Source organism: Pseudopodoces humilis, chromosome 30 (assembly GCF_049639895.1).
Source record: "Pseudopodoces humilis isolate 2021_Gansu_Grassland_sample_001 chromosome 30, ASM4963989v1, whole genome shotgun sequence".
Taxonomy (NCBI): Eukaryota; Metazoa; Chordata; class Aves; order Passeriformes; family Paridae; genus Pseudopodoces; species Pseudopodoces humilis.
In genome coordinates this window covers 1,491,213-1,506,060 of record NC_142229.1, presented here as the reverse complement: position 1 = coordinate 1,506,060, position 14,848 = coordinate 1,491,213, and the positions used below count along the sequence as shown (strand labels likewise).

Sequence of the window (14,848 nt, the reverse complement as noted above, 5' to 3'; positions counted from 1 at the left end):
GGGAATTCAGGCCTGCTTCATCCCCGCAAGGCTCCAGCCTGGGATAGGGGAAAGAGTCCCTGGAAATGTCCCTGGAAAGCTCCTCCCCTCCCTGGGAATGGGATCCTGATCTGGGAATGGGATCCTACCCTGGGAATGGGATCCTGTACTGGGAATGGAATCCTGATCTGGGAATGAGATCTGGTCCTGGGAATAGGATCCTGCCATGGGAATCCCAGGATCCCATTCTCCAGAGAGGATCCTTTTCTCCAAACAGGATCCCATTCCCAGGACAGGATCCCATTCCCAGATCAGGATCCCATTCCCTTTCTCCTCCTTTGAGATCCTGCTCCAGCCGCAGCACTTCTGGGAGACTCAAACAGTTCCATGGAAAACCGGACTGGCTGGAAGAGCTGGGAATATCCCTCAGGCAGCTCCGGGTGGGAAGGCAGGGCTGGAGTGGACGTGGACCTCTCTCCAAGGTTTTTCCTTTGGAAATGTGTCCCAAAAACCTCTGGATGAGAAGAATTTTTGGGAACACCGTGCCTGGTGGGTGCCTCTTGAAAATCCTGGAATCAACATTAGGAAAAGCCCTCGGTGTGAACAAGAACTGGGAGGATCTGGCTCCAGAGGCATACAGTGGGAAAATCCCGGGAGTCTCTCTTGTGTCCTTGCTGTCCCTGGCAGCTCCTGGAGCGGAAAGAGAACCAGACTCCCCCGGGATAATCCCAGGGATGCGGCTCTCCCTGGAGCAAAGGGGACCCCAGCGGGGAGACCCAGAGGGGAAAAAAATGGGAATTTCAGCTGGAATGTTTCCATTGTGAAATCCCCAGCACGGAGGGAAGGTTTGGTGGGATTCCCACCAAATTCCCTGGGATTCCCCAGGTGGGAAATATTCCTGTCTTTTTTCCTCCTTTTTTTCCCTTTCCTTTGTGGAATTCTGCCTGGGTGGCTGCGCCACCTGGATTCTCCCCTTATTCCCTAAATCCATTGGCTGGAGGAAGCACCAGGTGGACCCAAAAACTTGGGATGTGGTCCATGGTCCTTCCCTGGTGCTGCAGCTGGATTGGGAAGAGATGAGGAGTTCCCATGGATAACACGGATAACAATGGGAATAACCAATACTGAAAACCCTCGAGGGATCTGAAGAGCTTCAAATCCCTGTGTAATCATGGAATGGCTTGGCTTGGAGAGACCCTAAGGCTCATCCCAATCCCATGGGACACTTTCCCTTATCCCAGGGTGCTCCAAGCGCTTCCAGGGCTGGGGTGTCCTCATGGCCCAGCTTCCCTCGCTCCTGGGAACATCCCTGCATCCCAAAGGATCCATCCTCATTCCCGAGGGCTTTCCCTCTCTCCTCCTGGACAGTCCCTCATCCCAGGGGTGTCCTTGCCCTTCCTGCCCCTCTCTGTCTCCGTGCCCCAAACCCATTCCTGCTGCTCTGCCAACTCTGCAGCCAGAGCTTTCCTCGGCTCCAATCCCAGGATTTTTGCCAGGAATGTGGTTCAGGGCATGCAAATGTTGCTCAGCACTTCCATTATCCAAAGGCAGCCTCCTCCCTACCTCTTCCATTTTTTTGGGGGAGCTTTTTTTATCCTTGCCAGAAATGATTTGGCCCTGAGCAGGGGCAGTGTTGTGCCGGGATAATCCTGAGGATCAGGATGGATTTAAATGATGTTTTTTCCCTTCCCACTTGGACACAAATGGGAATTTGGCTTCCTTAGGGCTGGTGGGACCCCCTTGGCTCTGGAGTCAGGTGTGGGATTTTCCCAGTTCCCATTAATCACAGGGATATTTATCCCCTGGGAATGATTGATGCCTTCCCGCTCTCCAAGGATTTGCTTTTCAAACAGCTCAGCCCCTTTTTTTTATTTGTCCTGGGAAAACAAAGGGAAAAGCAACTGGAAAAGTGATGGATGTCCAAAAAAACCCCCTGGGGTGGGAGGGGAGGAGGGAGGGCAGGGCTGAGGCAGCCCAAGGACTCCAGAATGGATCCGGAGCTGCTGCCCCATCCCTGCTCCAGCCAGGCTCATCCCAGAGTTTTTTTGGCAGGATCCCACCTGCACTTTGCAGTTTGGCAGAGGGATTTGGGCAGCAGCTGGATTTGGGAGCAAGAGATGCTCAGCAGGATCATCCTGGCAGGGATAACCCAGTGGGAGATCCCAAATCCAACCTGGGAGTCCCTGCCCTGGACAAATCCCCCTTGGAGAGGAGCTTTTCCCACCCTGAGCAATGGGATCAGGGCCTGGAGGCTGGGTTGGGCTCCATTCCTATTTTCCTATTGAATTCCTGCTTTGGAGCTTTTTTGGGGAGGGTTTTTTTCCTCATTTACCAGAATGGAAACTTAAACTGTGAATAAGGCAGGGATTGGAGCTCATTTTCCATCTGGGAGGACAAAAAACCCCAACTCTGGGATAAAACCACCAGCCCTGGGATAAAAACCCCAAATCCAGGATAAAATCCCCAAACCTGGGATAAGAACCCCCAAACCTGTAGCAAAAAAAATGCTAAACCAGAGATAAAACCCCCAAAGCTGGGATAAAAACTGCTAAACTAAGGATAGAAACCCCAAACATGGGACAAAAAACCCAAAACCGGGATAAAAACCCCAAACCTGGGACAAAACCCCCAAACCTGGGACAAAAAAATCCAATGCCAGGATAAAAACCCAAAGCTGGGACAAAAACCCCCAAACCTGGGATGAAAACTCCCAAATCTGGGATAAAATCCCCAAAGCCAGGATAAAAACCCCCAAATCTGGGATAAAATCACCAAAGCCAGGATAAAAAGCCCAAACCTGGGATAAAATCCCCCAAAGCCAGGATAACCCCAAAGCTGGGATAAAAACCCAAAACCTGGGATAAAAACTCCAAAGCTGGGATAAAAACCCAAAACCTGGGATAAAAAAAACCCCAAATCTGCGATATAAACCCTCGGAAGCAGCTCGTTCTGAGCACAGACCCCGTAGTTTTTATTCCAAAGAATCCCAGAGCAGCAGGAGAGGAAACGGGAACAAAGCCAAGGACAAATCCAGAACCAGCTCCTGGATCTGGAGCTCAAGTGGGAGATTTGGGGTTAGAAACCCCCAGCAGGAAAAAAAATCAGCTGTGACAGCGACATTTTCCCAAAGAAGCATCCAAGAAATTCAATTTAGTTCTCATTTCGGTTTAGATTTGATTGCCAGCTTTGATCTCATTCGTAATTTAAATTTTATTCTCAGCTTAGATTCAATTTCCAGTTTAAATTTCTTTTCCAGTTTAGATTTAATTTCCAGTTCAGAACTCATTCCCAGATCAGATCCCATTCCCAGTTCAGATCCCTTTTCCAGTTTAGATTTAATTTCCAGTTTAGATCCCATTCCCAGTTCAGATCTCATTCCCAGTTCAGATTCCGTTCCCAGCTCAGATCCCGTTCCCAGCTCAGATCCCGTTCCCAGTTTATTCTCCTTTTCCCAGCCCTTCTCATTCCCACTCCAGGCCGTGCCCTGCGGGAAGCTCCGATTGTGGGTTAAATTCTGTGGCTGGATTCCAGCGGCATCCCGAGGCTCTGGGAGTGAAATCCTTGGGATTTGGGCAGGAGGCGCCCTCGGGGGGGGGGGGGGGGGGATTTTTGTTGCTGGATAAGAGCAGGGATGGGAACATTTTGCAACAGCGGAGAGGAGCTGTCCTTCCCTGCTGGAATTCGGGATCCTCGGGAGCGCTGGGACACCAACAGAGCTGGAGATAGGAAAAGTTACTTTGAGACAATTCCAAAGCCAGGGCTCGGCCTCCAGAGCAGAGAAATTCTGATATAATTCTGATATAGAGAGAAAAATCCCTGACTCCAGAGTCTGGCTGTGCTCCACTCCCTCTCCTCCCTTCCCTGGAATTTTCCCCCTGGAATTTTTGCTTCCTCTTTGCCCGGGAGCTCGAAGGATTCACGAAGCAAAAGAGAAATCCCGAAAAATCCTGTGGGAAAGAGAAAAATCCGGGCAAATTCCCATTCTTTATTGTCTGCCTTTCCCTGCTCCAGGAGGGAATGGGAGCGCCGAGATTTTCACGAGAAGAGCAGGAATGGGAGGAACATTCCTGGAGCTTCCCAGGGAAGAAACCTGGGGTGGATTTTCATTCCAGGAGATGAAATCTGCTCCAGCAGAGCTTTGCTGAATTACTCCAGCTGAGAAAATCCATTAAAATGAATTTAAGGAAGTATTAACGAAATATTTAAGGAAATACTCAGGAAATATTTAAGGAAATATTCAGGAAATATTTAGGGAAATATTCCTTAATATCCAATATTAAGGATATTTTCCATCTAAAAAGGGAAACAATAAAGGAAATCTCCTTTATTCCCACACTTTTCCCATGGAATTTATGACAATTTCAGTATAATTAATTTAAAAAGTTACATTTTTGGTATTCTCTAAGTGCAAATGGGATTTTTTCCCCCTAAAAAACAACTCGTTTGGATCATCCTGGCGTTGTTCTGGTGACCCAGCTCCGAGAATTGCGCTGATCAATGGAATTCTGGCTTGGAAAAATCCGGCTCCAAGCCCTAAATTCCAGTCTCAGCCGGATTCCAGCTCTGCAGCTCAGGCAGGGCCAACACCCGGATATGCAAAACTCGTCTGTCACTGCCCCATTGTCCCCCGGCGTGGCACCTCCAGCACCTCCGGGATCTGGGCACTTCCAGGGATGGGAATTCCCTGGGAATTCCCACAGCCTTGCAATCCAACACTGAATTAAATGGAATTTTAAGGTCAAATTTTAGGTTTTTGGCGGCCGGAGAGGTTTGTGCTGGCTCTGAAAATCCCACAAACAGCCCAGATTTAATGGAAAAATTATATTTTTCAACGAAAAACGCAGTTTTTACCAGAAGGGGGTGCAGCCACCCGGGATTTGGGATTTCCAGGGATGAGGCAGCCACGGATTCCGTGGGAATTCCTGAAGCATTGCAATAAAATAAATGAAATATTATTAAAATTTGGGGGTTTTCCTTTGGTTCTTTCAGTGTTAATGAGGAATGAATTTTATGCTGCCGCTGAAATCCCTCCCCTCTGGATTGAAGGAAAAACCGGATCTTTCCCACCTAAAAAAGCCATTTCTACCCTGAGGTGCGGCAGCCACTTAAGAATTCCAGGTGCCCTCAGCTCCAAACCTCATCCAGCCTGGATTTGGGCACTTCCAGGGATGGAGCAGCCACGGATTCCCTGGGAATTCCCAGAGCGATCAAATTTGCAATTAATTGAATGCAATTAATTAATTGTTATTAAAATTTGGGGCTTTTTTTTTTGTTATTTCAGTGTTAGTGAGGAGTGAATTTTGACCTGCCAATTCCTCTGCTCTGAATTTAAGGAAAAACTGGATTTTTTCCTCCCAAAAAAGCCGTTTCTACCAGGAACGACTCCAGGAATTCCCATAAATAAAGCCAAGGCAGGTAAGGCCAGGTGTCCTCAGCTCCAAACCTCATCCAACCTGGATTTTCCAGGGATGGAGCAGCCATGGATTCCCTGGGAACTCCCAGAGTGATCAAATTTGGGGCCTTTTCCCATTCTTTCAATGTTAGTGAGGAAGGAATTTGATGCTGCCACTACAAAACGCTGCCAGTGAAATCCCTCCCCTCTGGAAATAAGGAAAAACCGGACATTTCCCACCTAAAAAAAAACCATTTCTACCAGGAGGGGCTCCAGGAATTGACGTAGTACAGGCACGGCAGGTAAGGCCAGGCTCCCCTGAGCAACAGCAGCGACATTCCTGGGAATTCTGGCGGATCCTGGTGCGAGTCCAAGCGGCTCATCCCGGTCACCACCTGTTTCCTCTTGGTCTTGTACCTCCTGTTCTGGAACCAGATCTTCACCTGGGTCTCGGTGAGCTGCAGGTGCCGCGCCAGGTGTGCTCTCTCCGGGGCTGACAGGTATTTCTGGTGGCTGAATTTCCGCTCCAGTTCAATCACCTGGCTGTGGGAAAAGGCGGCTCGGGAACGTTTTCCCTGCCGGGGAGGCCGCGGGTGCACAGTGGAGGTACAGCCGGACAGGAACGGCTCCATGGGCGCGTCTGGGAAGGGAAGAATTGGGAATGAACCACATGGAAAAATCCTCGTGCCGAGAAAAATTCCCGCTCTGGGGGAAAAAAAGTTCTTGCTGGGGAAACATTCCTGATTGGAAATTACCAGAATTGCTTGCTTTTTCCCCTTAGAGAGAGGGGGAAATTCCCATTTTCTTGGGAATGTTGTAATTTAATGGTGTGAGAGTCAAACAGGGGAGTTTTGTCTTCCTAAATCACAGGGTTTAATTCACATTCTTCTGAATTCCATAGGAACTGAGATCCAAGGGGTGGATGGGAATAGGGATTGGGACTGGGATGGGAATAGGGATAGGATAGAAATAATATCCCAAATAAAATAGGATAGGATGGAATAATATCTCAAATAAAATAGGATAGGATAAAATCCCCAAAAAGGGATATTTTCCAGTGCAGTGGAGGCCTCCCTAAATCCCAAGGTTCTGTTGTTATGTCCAAAATGCCATCAAAGGGATTTTTTTGCAGGATCCGTATCAAGTCCTGCTTTGGAGTGTCCTGCCATGACTGGGGGAAAACCAGAATTCCCAAAGGAAATAAATCCTCAGGCTCCTCAATCCTGCAGGGAAGGGCTTTGTAGTGGGAAGTGGGAGCAGCTCAGGGCAGACTGCAGCTGGAGAGCATCAGGAATGAATCCTTCCATTTTCCATCCCAGAACTCCAAGGCAATGCCAAGAGATTTTAGGGCACTTTTAACCCTTTACATCTCAAACTTCAGACCTGGCCTTGGATCTCCGACTAATTCCTGATGGACCACCGGAGTCAGGAGCCAGGAAGGTTCTGAGCTCCCGGGAAATCTCACCCATAACGGCTCAAATCCCTCAGTTAAATTTATTTTTGGAATTAATCCCTCTTTGTGCATTATCCGGATGGAAATCAGCCAATTCTTTGCACTTCTGGTCATTTCTCAGTTTATTTTCTTAAGGTGTGAGCAGAAGCTCAAGGGGAAAAAACCCAAGGGATTTAATTCCCAGTTTTGTTGGTTGTTCCTGAAATCTTGGAGTTTTCAGGTAGAAATTTCTGTTCATAGGATTGGGCTGGAAAGCCAAAATTCCCCTGGTGGGGCTGTAGGAGCGAGAGCTGCCGAATTCCAAAGGGATTTGGGGCTGTTTGAGCTCGGCCTCGAGCAGGGAAAGGCTGAGTCCCCTCAAAGTTTTGTGTCCCAAAATCCTGTGTCCCGCTGGGATTTGGGGATACTGCTCCTCCTGTTCTGGGCAGCCCCTTCCCAAGGTGCCTTTTCTGGGATATGCATTAAAGAGAATGTTTTTCCCAAGCTTTTGTGGAAATGCATCCAGTGGGTTTTTAGGGAATGTTTTAGGCAGACTCCGAGCTTGGGGTCCTTCAGGCACCGGGGGAAGATTTGAACTCTCTGAATTCCTTCTGCTCCCCCTCGGATGCTCCTGGAGCTTAATCCGATCTCTGGCTCCAGCAGCCGGATCTGGATCCTGCCCCTCGATTGACCTGAGCTCAGACATTCCTGATCCATCCCTGATCATTCCTGACCCATTCCTGACCCATTCTTGATCATTCCTGACCCATTCCTGATCATTCCTGATTCATTCTTGATTCATTCTTGATCATTCCTGATCATTCCTGACCCATTCCCTGACCCGAGCTCAGACATTCCTGACCCATTCCTGATCATTCCTGACCCATCCCTGACCCATTCCCTATCCTAAGCACAAACATTCCCAATACATTTTTGATCCATTCCTGATCTACTCCTGACCCAAGCACAGACTGTCCTGATCCATTCCCGATCCATTCCCAATCCATCCCTGATCTATCCCTGATCCATTCCCAATCCATTCCCTGTCCCAAGCACAGCTATCCCTGATCCATTCCCGATCCATCCCCGATGCATCCCCGATTCATTCCCGCTCCCCTGTTACCTGTGTCTGGTCCCGGGGGTGTCCCAGAGGCTCCGGGAGGCTGGGGACCCCCGGGGGGGAGCCCCGGTACTGGACTGGCCCCTCCGCGCTCCTCGCTGGCCGCTCCCAGCTCCGCATTCCCCCCTCTCCCGGCGCGCTCGGGTCCGTCCCGAAGGATGTCCTGGATGAGGAAGGACGTGCGGGGCCTGGAGGGGCCGGCTCGGGGCTGCGGGGCTGGCCCGGGGGAGCCGCTCATGGCCGGGGGGGTGCGGGCCGAGCTCTGCCCCGGTCCCGGCCGCTCCCCGCCGCTCATGCCCGGCTCCTGCGCCTGCCGGGGCTCGCTGCATCTCCTCCCCTCCCGCATTTATCCCGGCGGGGCCAAACCTCCCGGGGCTGATTGGAGAGCCCGGCACTGTCTACGCCCTTCTGCCTCCCTCCGGCTCTGGGGCCGCTGCCTTCTCCCTCCTTCTCCTCCTCCTCCCTAGGGATCTGTGGGGTCACAGCCGCCCCTCAGCGCCCCCGTCGCTTCCCTCGCGCACAGATCCCTCCGGATTTGAAGACAAGGATTTGGGGGTCACAATGCGTCCACACTGGGGTTTTTGGGAGAGCATCCTCGGAGGATGTTCCGCATCCATCGCCCCGCTGCCAGCTCTGCTTCTCCTCCCTGCTCTACGTCCCTGAGCCCTTTGGGAAAACGCTGCTTTCAGGGGGAAAAGAGGAGAAATAAAAGGGTTGGGTGGTTTTTTAAAAAGTATTTTGAGGGTTTTCCTCAAACGCTTCCACTTTGAGCGTGTTGGAAAACGGGAAAAATGTCCAAGACGTTTTTGGAGCTTTGTAAAGCCGCTCCAGCGAGAGCTTGGGGATGATTTAAAAACCAGGGAGACAAATCCCGGCATGGAAAAGGCTGAAAGTTTAAGCCTGAACTTCAGACTAATTTCTCAACTCTTTTAAGAAGCCTGAACACCTTTTACAACAAAGTCTTGTGCACCCAAAAGGAGCAAAACCTTCCCAAATCCAAGGAAAACCACGAGTAGAGCCGCCCACTCGAACAGATCCTTTCCTGAGGATCTGATTTATTTGTGGCTGTTCTTCCAGAGCTTCTGTTTGGAAAACAACCCCAACGGCCTCCCCAGACGTGGGGAACACGGGATTAAAAATCCACTTGGGCAAATCCATCTCCTGGGGAAGATCCCGTAGGAGCTCTGGGGATGCGGATGAGCAGAATCCCTGGGAATTGTGGACAGTTTATATTGAAATAAATCTATAAATCTCGAAATATGAATTTGTCTGTGACCTCCTCCAGCTCTGTTGTCTCCAAACTCCTTTCCCTGCTGGAATATCATCCCCGACCCTTTCTTTTATTCCTTTCGCCCAAACCCAGCCCCTTCAGCAGCAAAATCCGGGTGGTTTTTTTTACCCTTAAAAAGGGAAACAAAAGATTTCCCTCAAATCCCCTGCGGACTTTGTTGATTTTAGAGGAGGTGTTTGGTTACAGCCGCTTGTGCAAACGTGACCCAAACTCGGCTTTTCCAGCCCTTTTCCCTTCCTCAGCCTCTGGTTTGGGAATTATTCCCCCCGAACTCACGGAATTCTTGGAAAAGCTCAGGAGTTCCAATGGCTCAGCCTCGTTTTAGGCGGAGAAAGGGAATTTGGGAAGAGTTAGGAAGGAACTGCGAATATCCTGAGCTGGAAGGGACCCACAGGGATCATCGAGTCCAAATCCTGGCCCTGCCGTGGACAATCCCAACGATCTCACCCCGTCCCTGAGGCTCCTCCAGATCTCACGATTCCCATTTCCAGGCTTTTTTTCCCCAGAGGGAAGCAATTTCCTTCCTTGATTTCTGCCTTTATTTGGGGGAGTTTCCTGGGGTTTCCCTCAGTTTGTTGCTGAACCTCCAAGGAAAATTCTCAGTGTTCGGGATTCCAGGTGAGCCCCCGCGCTGGGATCCCGGAGCTTTCCCCAGCGCCAGCAGCAATTCCCAGGGCAGGGAAAAGGGAATTCCCTGTGGAATGGTGGGGGGAAGGACCCTGTGGAGTCCCGCGGCTGCTCCAGAGCGGGGCGAGATCCCTGAGCGAGCGAGGATGGATGGAGGGGAGGGAAGGGGCAGCGTTCCAAAAGCCTTGGAGCCGCAGGAATCCTCTGTCCCTGCCGGGGATCCTCCGTTTGATCCCGGTGCCTCGGGAATGTCCCATTCGGGAAGTGATGGAGCGCCGGAGGCTGAGCGGGATCAGAAAAAAAAGCTCTAATTACCTCCCTTTGGTAAAAAACTTTGGCTTTTCCCAAATGCAACAGGATAAGTAGCTGTCGGGAATGGAGTGGGAAGAAACGGGGAACAAAGCTTTGGAGAGGTTAAAGCTTGGGAATTCCCGATCTTGGACTACAAGGTGATTTTTGCTTGGATTATTAGGATTTTATTTGATTTTTATTTTTCTTTGGCTCAGGTTTGGATGCTCAGGTGCAAATTGTGGATGGGAAAATTCAAAATACAAAGTGAGAAATGGCAAGAGAGCGAGAACACAATTTCACCGATTTGTTTTTATTTGCAAATAATAACAGTAATAATAATAATAATAGCAACAATAATATAAATGATAAAGCCAGGAATTGATAACTGTGCTGAGAGTTATTAAGAGAAACAAATCAAAAATAAATCTAGAAATTACAAGAACTCTAAGCATTAAATATCGTCCATAAAAAAAAGCGCGGGAATGTGCACGGAACCTGTTTCCCAGTTATCCTGAGGAAGAAAAACCAAGTCCTGGTGGCATCCCAGGGGAGCAAATCCCTTGGGAGCAGGAAGACGCCAAATTATTGTGTGTAATAATAAATAATTTATAATTGTTGGGTGCCCAAAGCCTCAGCGTTGAGGTGGCAGCGTCCCCCTCTCTCTGTTCCCAAGGATGCGGTAGGACTGTCCCGCCGTCCGGGCGCCAGGAATCCTTTCGATTTGGCTCCTGTCCCGATCAGGGCTTGGCTCTGGAGCTTTCCTGGTGCCTGTTCCGCGCTCACCTCCAGCTCCCGGCGCTGATTCCCGGGGCCTGGCGCTGGGCAGGGCCGGGGGCGGCACTGGGGGGCACCCCTGGGTACGCCCCCCCGCACCCCGCCCCGAAAGCGGTGCTGCCGTAGCAGGAGCCGTAGGAAAAAGGGCCTGGAATGGCGCAGGGCGCTGGGAAGGGCCGGGAGCCCCTCGGGCAGGGTTCCCCATCCCGCACCAGCACCAGCACCGGCACCGCCACCCTGCGCGGGGACAGCGCGGGCAGCGCCGGGCCCGGACAGCGCTCCTGCCGCTGCCTCTTGCTCTTGTAGCGCCGGTTCTGGAACCAGATCTTCACCTGCGTGGGGCTGAGCTGCAGCTGCAGCGCCAGCTGCTCCCGCTCGGGCCCGGACAGGTATTTCTGCCGTTGGAAGCGCCGCTCCAGCTCCAGCACTTGCGCCTGAGAGAACAGAACGCGGGGCTTCCGTCGCTTCTCCTCGGCCTCAAAGGGCCGGGCGAGAGGAGATTTTCCTGCGGCAGGGAGAAAAAGCGAGCCAAGTCAGACCCAAACACAGCTCTGTTCCCGGCCAGAGGGCGTTTCCAAAGGAGGAATCAAACTGGGAATGGCACCCCTTGGGAATAGGATGGAGTAGGGCTGACAGTTCATAAAGTGAAGGCTGGTACTTGGTAAATTTAATTTTAATTTTCCCGGGATGTTTATTGAGAATTCAATAAATTTCACATTTTAAATATATATATATTTTAAAGAATTAGGCTGTTACACGAGTTCTGGATAAAACCTCCTTTTTTCCCCTCCTAGTGACACCTCTGATGTTTTGGGGCTGCCACCGTTGTATGAGGGGCACAAGGAAAGGGGGCACACGGCAGGTTCGAGTATTCCAGACCCCAAATCCCCTTTTCCCACCATCCTGCTCCACAGGGATGGGATCCAGATCCAGGGATGGAGAATCCCACATTTCTCTGAATTTTGGCAAAACAAAACAAAACAAAACAAAAATCCGAAGGGGCTGCGAGTGCAGGAGGGGAAATGGTTAAATCGGAGAGGAGTTGATGGGTTTTGGGCTTTCTGATTTGTTGGGATTTTGTGAGGCTGAGGAGCAGCGGGGATCAGGTCCAGCCCCGGCTGGGATGTGCTTGGAGACCCTGGCAGGCAGTCCAGGGGATTCAGGAATTCCAGGGAGTTCGGGAATTCCAGGGGATTCGGGAATTACAGGGGGTTAGGGAATTACAGGGGAACGGAAGGCTCTGGATGAAGGTGTGAAGGGTACAGAATCCTGCCCGGTCCCTCTCCACCTCTCCCCCTGCGTTTCCCAGTCTGCCCAGTGCTCCCACTCTGCTCCCACTGGTTTGCCCGTTTCCCCGCACTGCGTGAGGGAAACAGGAGCAGAGCAGAGGAAACTTTGGGATTTCAGCTGCGGGGAGAAGCTCCGGGGACAGCTCCGGTCCCTTCTACGGAATCCTCCGCGCTAGCGGGGCCGGGCGGGTCCCCAGCGGGGCCCATAGAAAAAGGCGGCGATGGGCAGGAAAAACCCTTCAATATCCCAAATCCATCCCCAGCTCCATCCACCCCTCCGGCCCGGCCCTTCTCCCCGAGCTGCGGGGATGTGCGGCGGCGCCGGGATGCGCCAAAAACGCCCCAAACAACCGCAAAAAAACCCCAAACCAAACCAACCGCAGGGGAAAAAAAACGGGCAGGGAAGGGGAAAAAGGAGAAAACCGCAACGCTGCCCTCGGGATCCGCACCGGGGTCCCCCCGGTACTTCCTCTGCCGTCTCCGCAGGGTCCTGCGGGCACTTACGCTGCCGCGGCTCCTCCTGCCCGGCGGGGGCTGCGCGGGGTCCCGCGGGAGCCTCCGGCCGCTGCAGGCTGAGGATGTCCTTCACCGAGAAGGGCGTGGGCAGCATCTTCGGGCTCGGGGGTCTCCGAGAGCTGCCGGCTCCGAGCCTCCGTCTCCCTCCGCGCTGCCTCCCGCAGCCCCTTCCCTGCGTGTTTCCAAAACAAGGGAAGCGGGAAGGAGCGGAGGGAGGGGGGCAGGGGGTGCCGGGCTTTGAGCTGAGCGGCAATAAAACAAATCGAGTCCATTTTAGCTCCATTAAGGTCACATTAGCGAGCGGCTCCGCCAGATAAGCGCTGATAAGGAGCGCAGACCACCAAGCTCCTGCGGGAGGGGAGGGGACGCTGGGACGTGGGGACAGCTCCGGCTCCCAGTTACCTCCCAGTTTGTCCCAGCGCTTCCTCGGCTGAGCTGGCAGAGCCTCGCCTGGTACCCCGTGGGACAGCGGGGGGGTTCTGGGGAGCCGCTCGGGCCGTGGGGTGATGCTGGGCTTTATCTGAGTCCAGGGAGCGGCGATTTCAATTAAAATTCCTGGCCGGCCTCAGAGCTGGTGTTCGCTGATAGCCCTGACAGAGCCCAGCTCGCTGCGGCCGGGCTGGGCCGGTGCCTCCCGCTCACCAAAACCGGCCCGGGAAGGGAGGCTGAATAAATAAACTGCCCAAAGCAGGCAAGGAAGTGAGGGGCTGCAACAGGAGGGAAAATAAATACAGTGGCTCAAGGAGAAAAGTGCTCGGAGTCCCCCCACGGGTCGGTCCTAATTCCTAATTTTTCCACGAAATTTATTTCCTGGCGATTCCCCAGGGCTCATTCCCAGTCCCTGGGTGCATGGGTTTGGCTCCGGGTGCTTTCCCAGACGTGGCACATCCCTGCTCGTGGGATCATGTTGAACGGATTTTCCAGCCCAAGCCTTTCCGTGATTCCATGATTCCTATTTTCCAGTGTAAAGAGGGAATTTTGACCAGACATATCACGGGAATCACGGAGCTCACCTCCCCAGGGCGGGTTCAGGCTCGGGCTCAGCATCCCCTCAGCGTCTCCTGAATCCTTTTAGTGGGGGAAGCCCAGGCCCTGCTCAGTGCTTTCTCTCCTCTTACACTCTCCTCTGAGAAACCATTTTTTGCCATTTATTTTTGTATATTTTGCTCCTTTTTATTTTTTGCCTCATTGCCTTTTTTTTACCATTTCTTGCAATTTTTGCCCCCTTTTTTTTGTATTTCTTTCTTTTTCTTTTTTGCATCTTTTCCCCTTTTTTTTTTTTTTTTTTTTTTGTGGGCCATTTTTTGCCATTTTCTGGTTATTGCACTTGCAGCCCACCCCCCAAAATTCCCAGTCCCACAGAGGAACGAGGCTCCTCGGGCTGGATCCTCCTCCCTTTCCAGGCCTTCCCCTGCTCCAAACACCCTCCACAAATCCAGGGCTGCATCCCGCTCGCATCCAGCCTTTTTCCCTGTGCCCGGCGGGATTCAGTGCCACGTCTGGCCGGTTTGTTGGGTAATTTTACACCTCGGCTCGGTGCTGCGAGAGGCGGCCGGCGCCGAGGTGAAATGCTTGGCTGGGATCGAGACGAGCAGGAAGGAATTGGGGAAAGTGCCTTTATCTGCCCCTGATGACTCCGGGATTAATGCCCGGTCTGGCTTTGGCTCTCGGGACCCTCAGAGAGACGAAGGCGGCTCGTGGAGGGATGGAAAAGGGATTTTAACCGCGTTCCAGGGTGGATTTGGGGCCGTGTGGCTGCCTTATCCCTCTCCGTGCCCTCCCTTGCTGGCAGGCGGCCTCTGGAGCATCCGGAGCCTTGGGTGAGGCTCCCAAATCAACTCGCAGGTGCTCCCCTGCCGGCTGGTGCTGAGCCCTCCTGGAGCCTTTCGGTGCTTTCCCCAGCCTTATCCAGGGGGGATCAGACCCTTCCCGAGGGAGCCAGACCCTTCCCAAGGGAGTCAGATCCTTCCCAAGTGTCATCCAGAGGGTCTCAGGCCCTTCCCAAAGGGCTCCGATCCTTCCCGAGGGGATCAGACCCTTCCCGAGGGGCTCAGACCCTTCCTAAGTGCTTCCCAGCGCTCCGGGCCGGAGCCTCTGTGCAGGAAGCTGCCCATGGGGAATTTCTGGGGAGAAACCT

At 52.3% G+C, this 14,848-nt stretch overlaps 1 protein-coding gene across 1 annotated transcript; it reads right to left on the bottom strand.

Annotated features, from left to right (window-relative positions):
- Positions 1-5,628: 5,628 nt before the first annotated feature.
- Positions 5,629-8,269, bottom strand: NKX3-1 (NK3 homeobox 1). Its single transcript, XM_088068199.1, has 2 exons — positions 7,997-8,269; positions 5,629-6,147 (listed from the first exon to the last, which is right to left on the bottom strand). Exons 1-2 carry the CDS (start codon positions 8,267-8,269, stop codon positions 5,629-5,631), a joined length of 792 nt encoding a protein of 263 aa, XP_087924325.1.
- Between the last annotated feature and the right edge of the window lie 6,579 nt (positions 8,270-14,848).

What these genes read in the sequence shown, in the direction of transcription:
- NKX3-1 (XM_088068199.1), bottom strand. Translation starts at nt 8,269, where the DNA reads ATGCGGGAGGGGAGGAGATGCAGCGAGCCCCGGCAGGCGCAGGAGCCG. An exon ending in AGCGCGGAGGGGCCAGTCCA is followed by an intron (nt 6,148 to 7,996) that starts GTACCGGGGCTC and finishes CCTCTCTCTAAG; the next exon opens with GGGAAAAAGCAAGCAATTCT.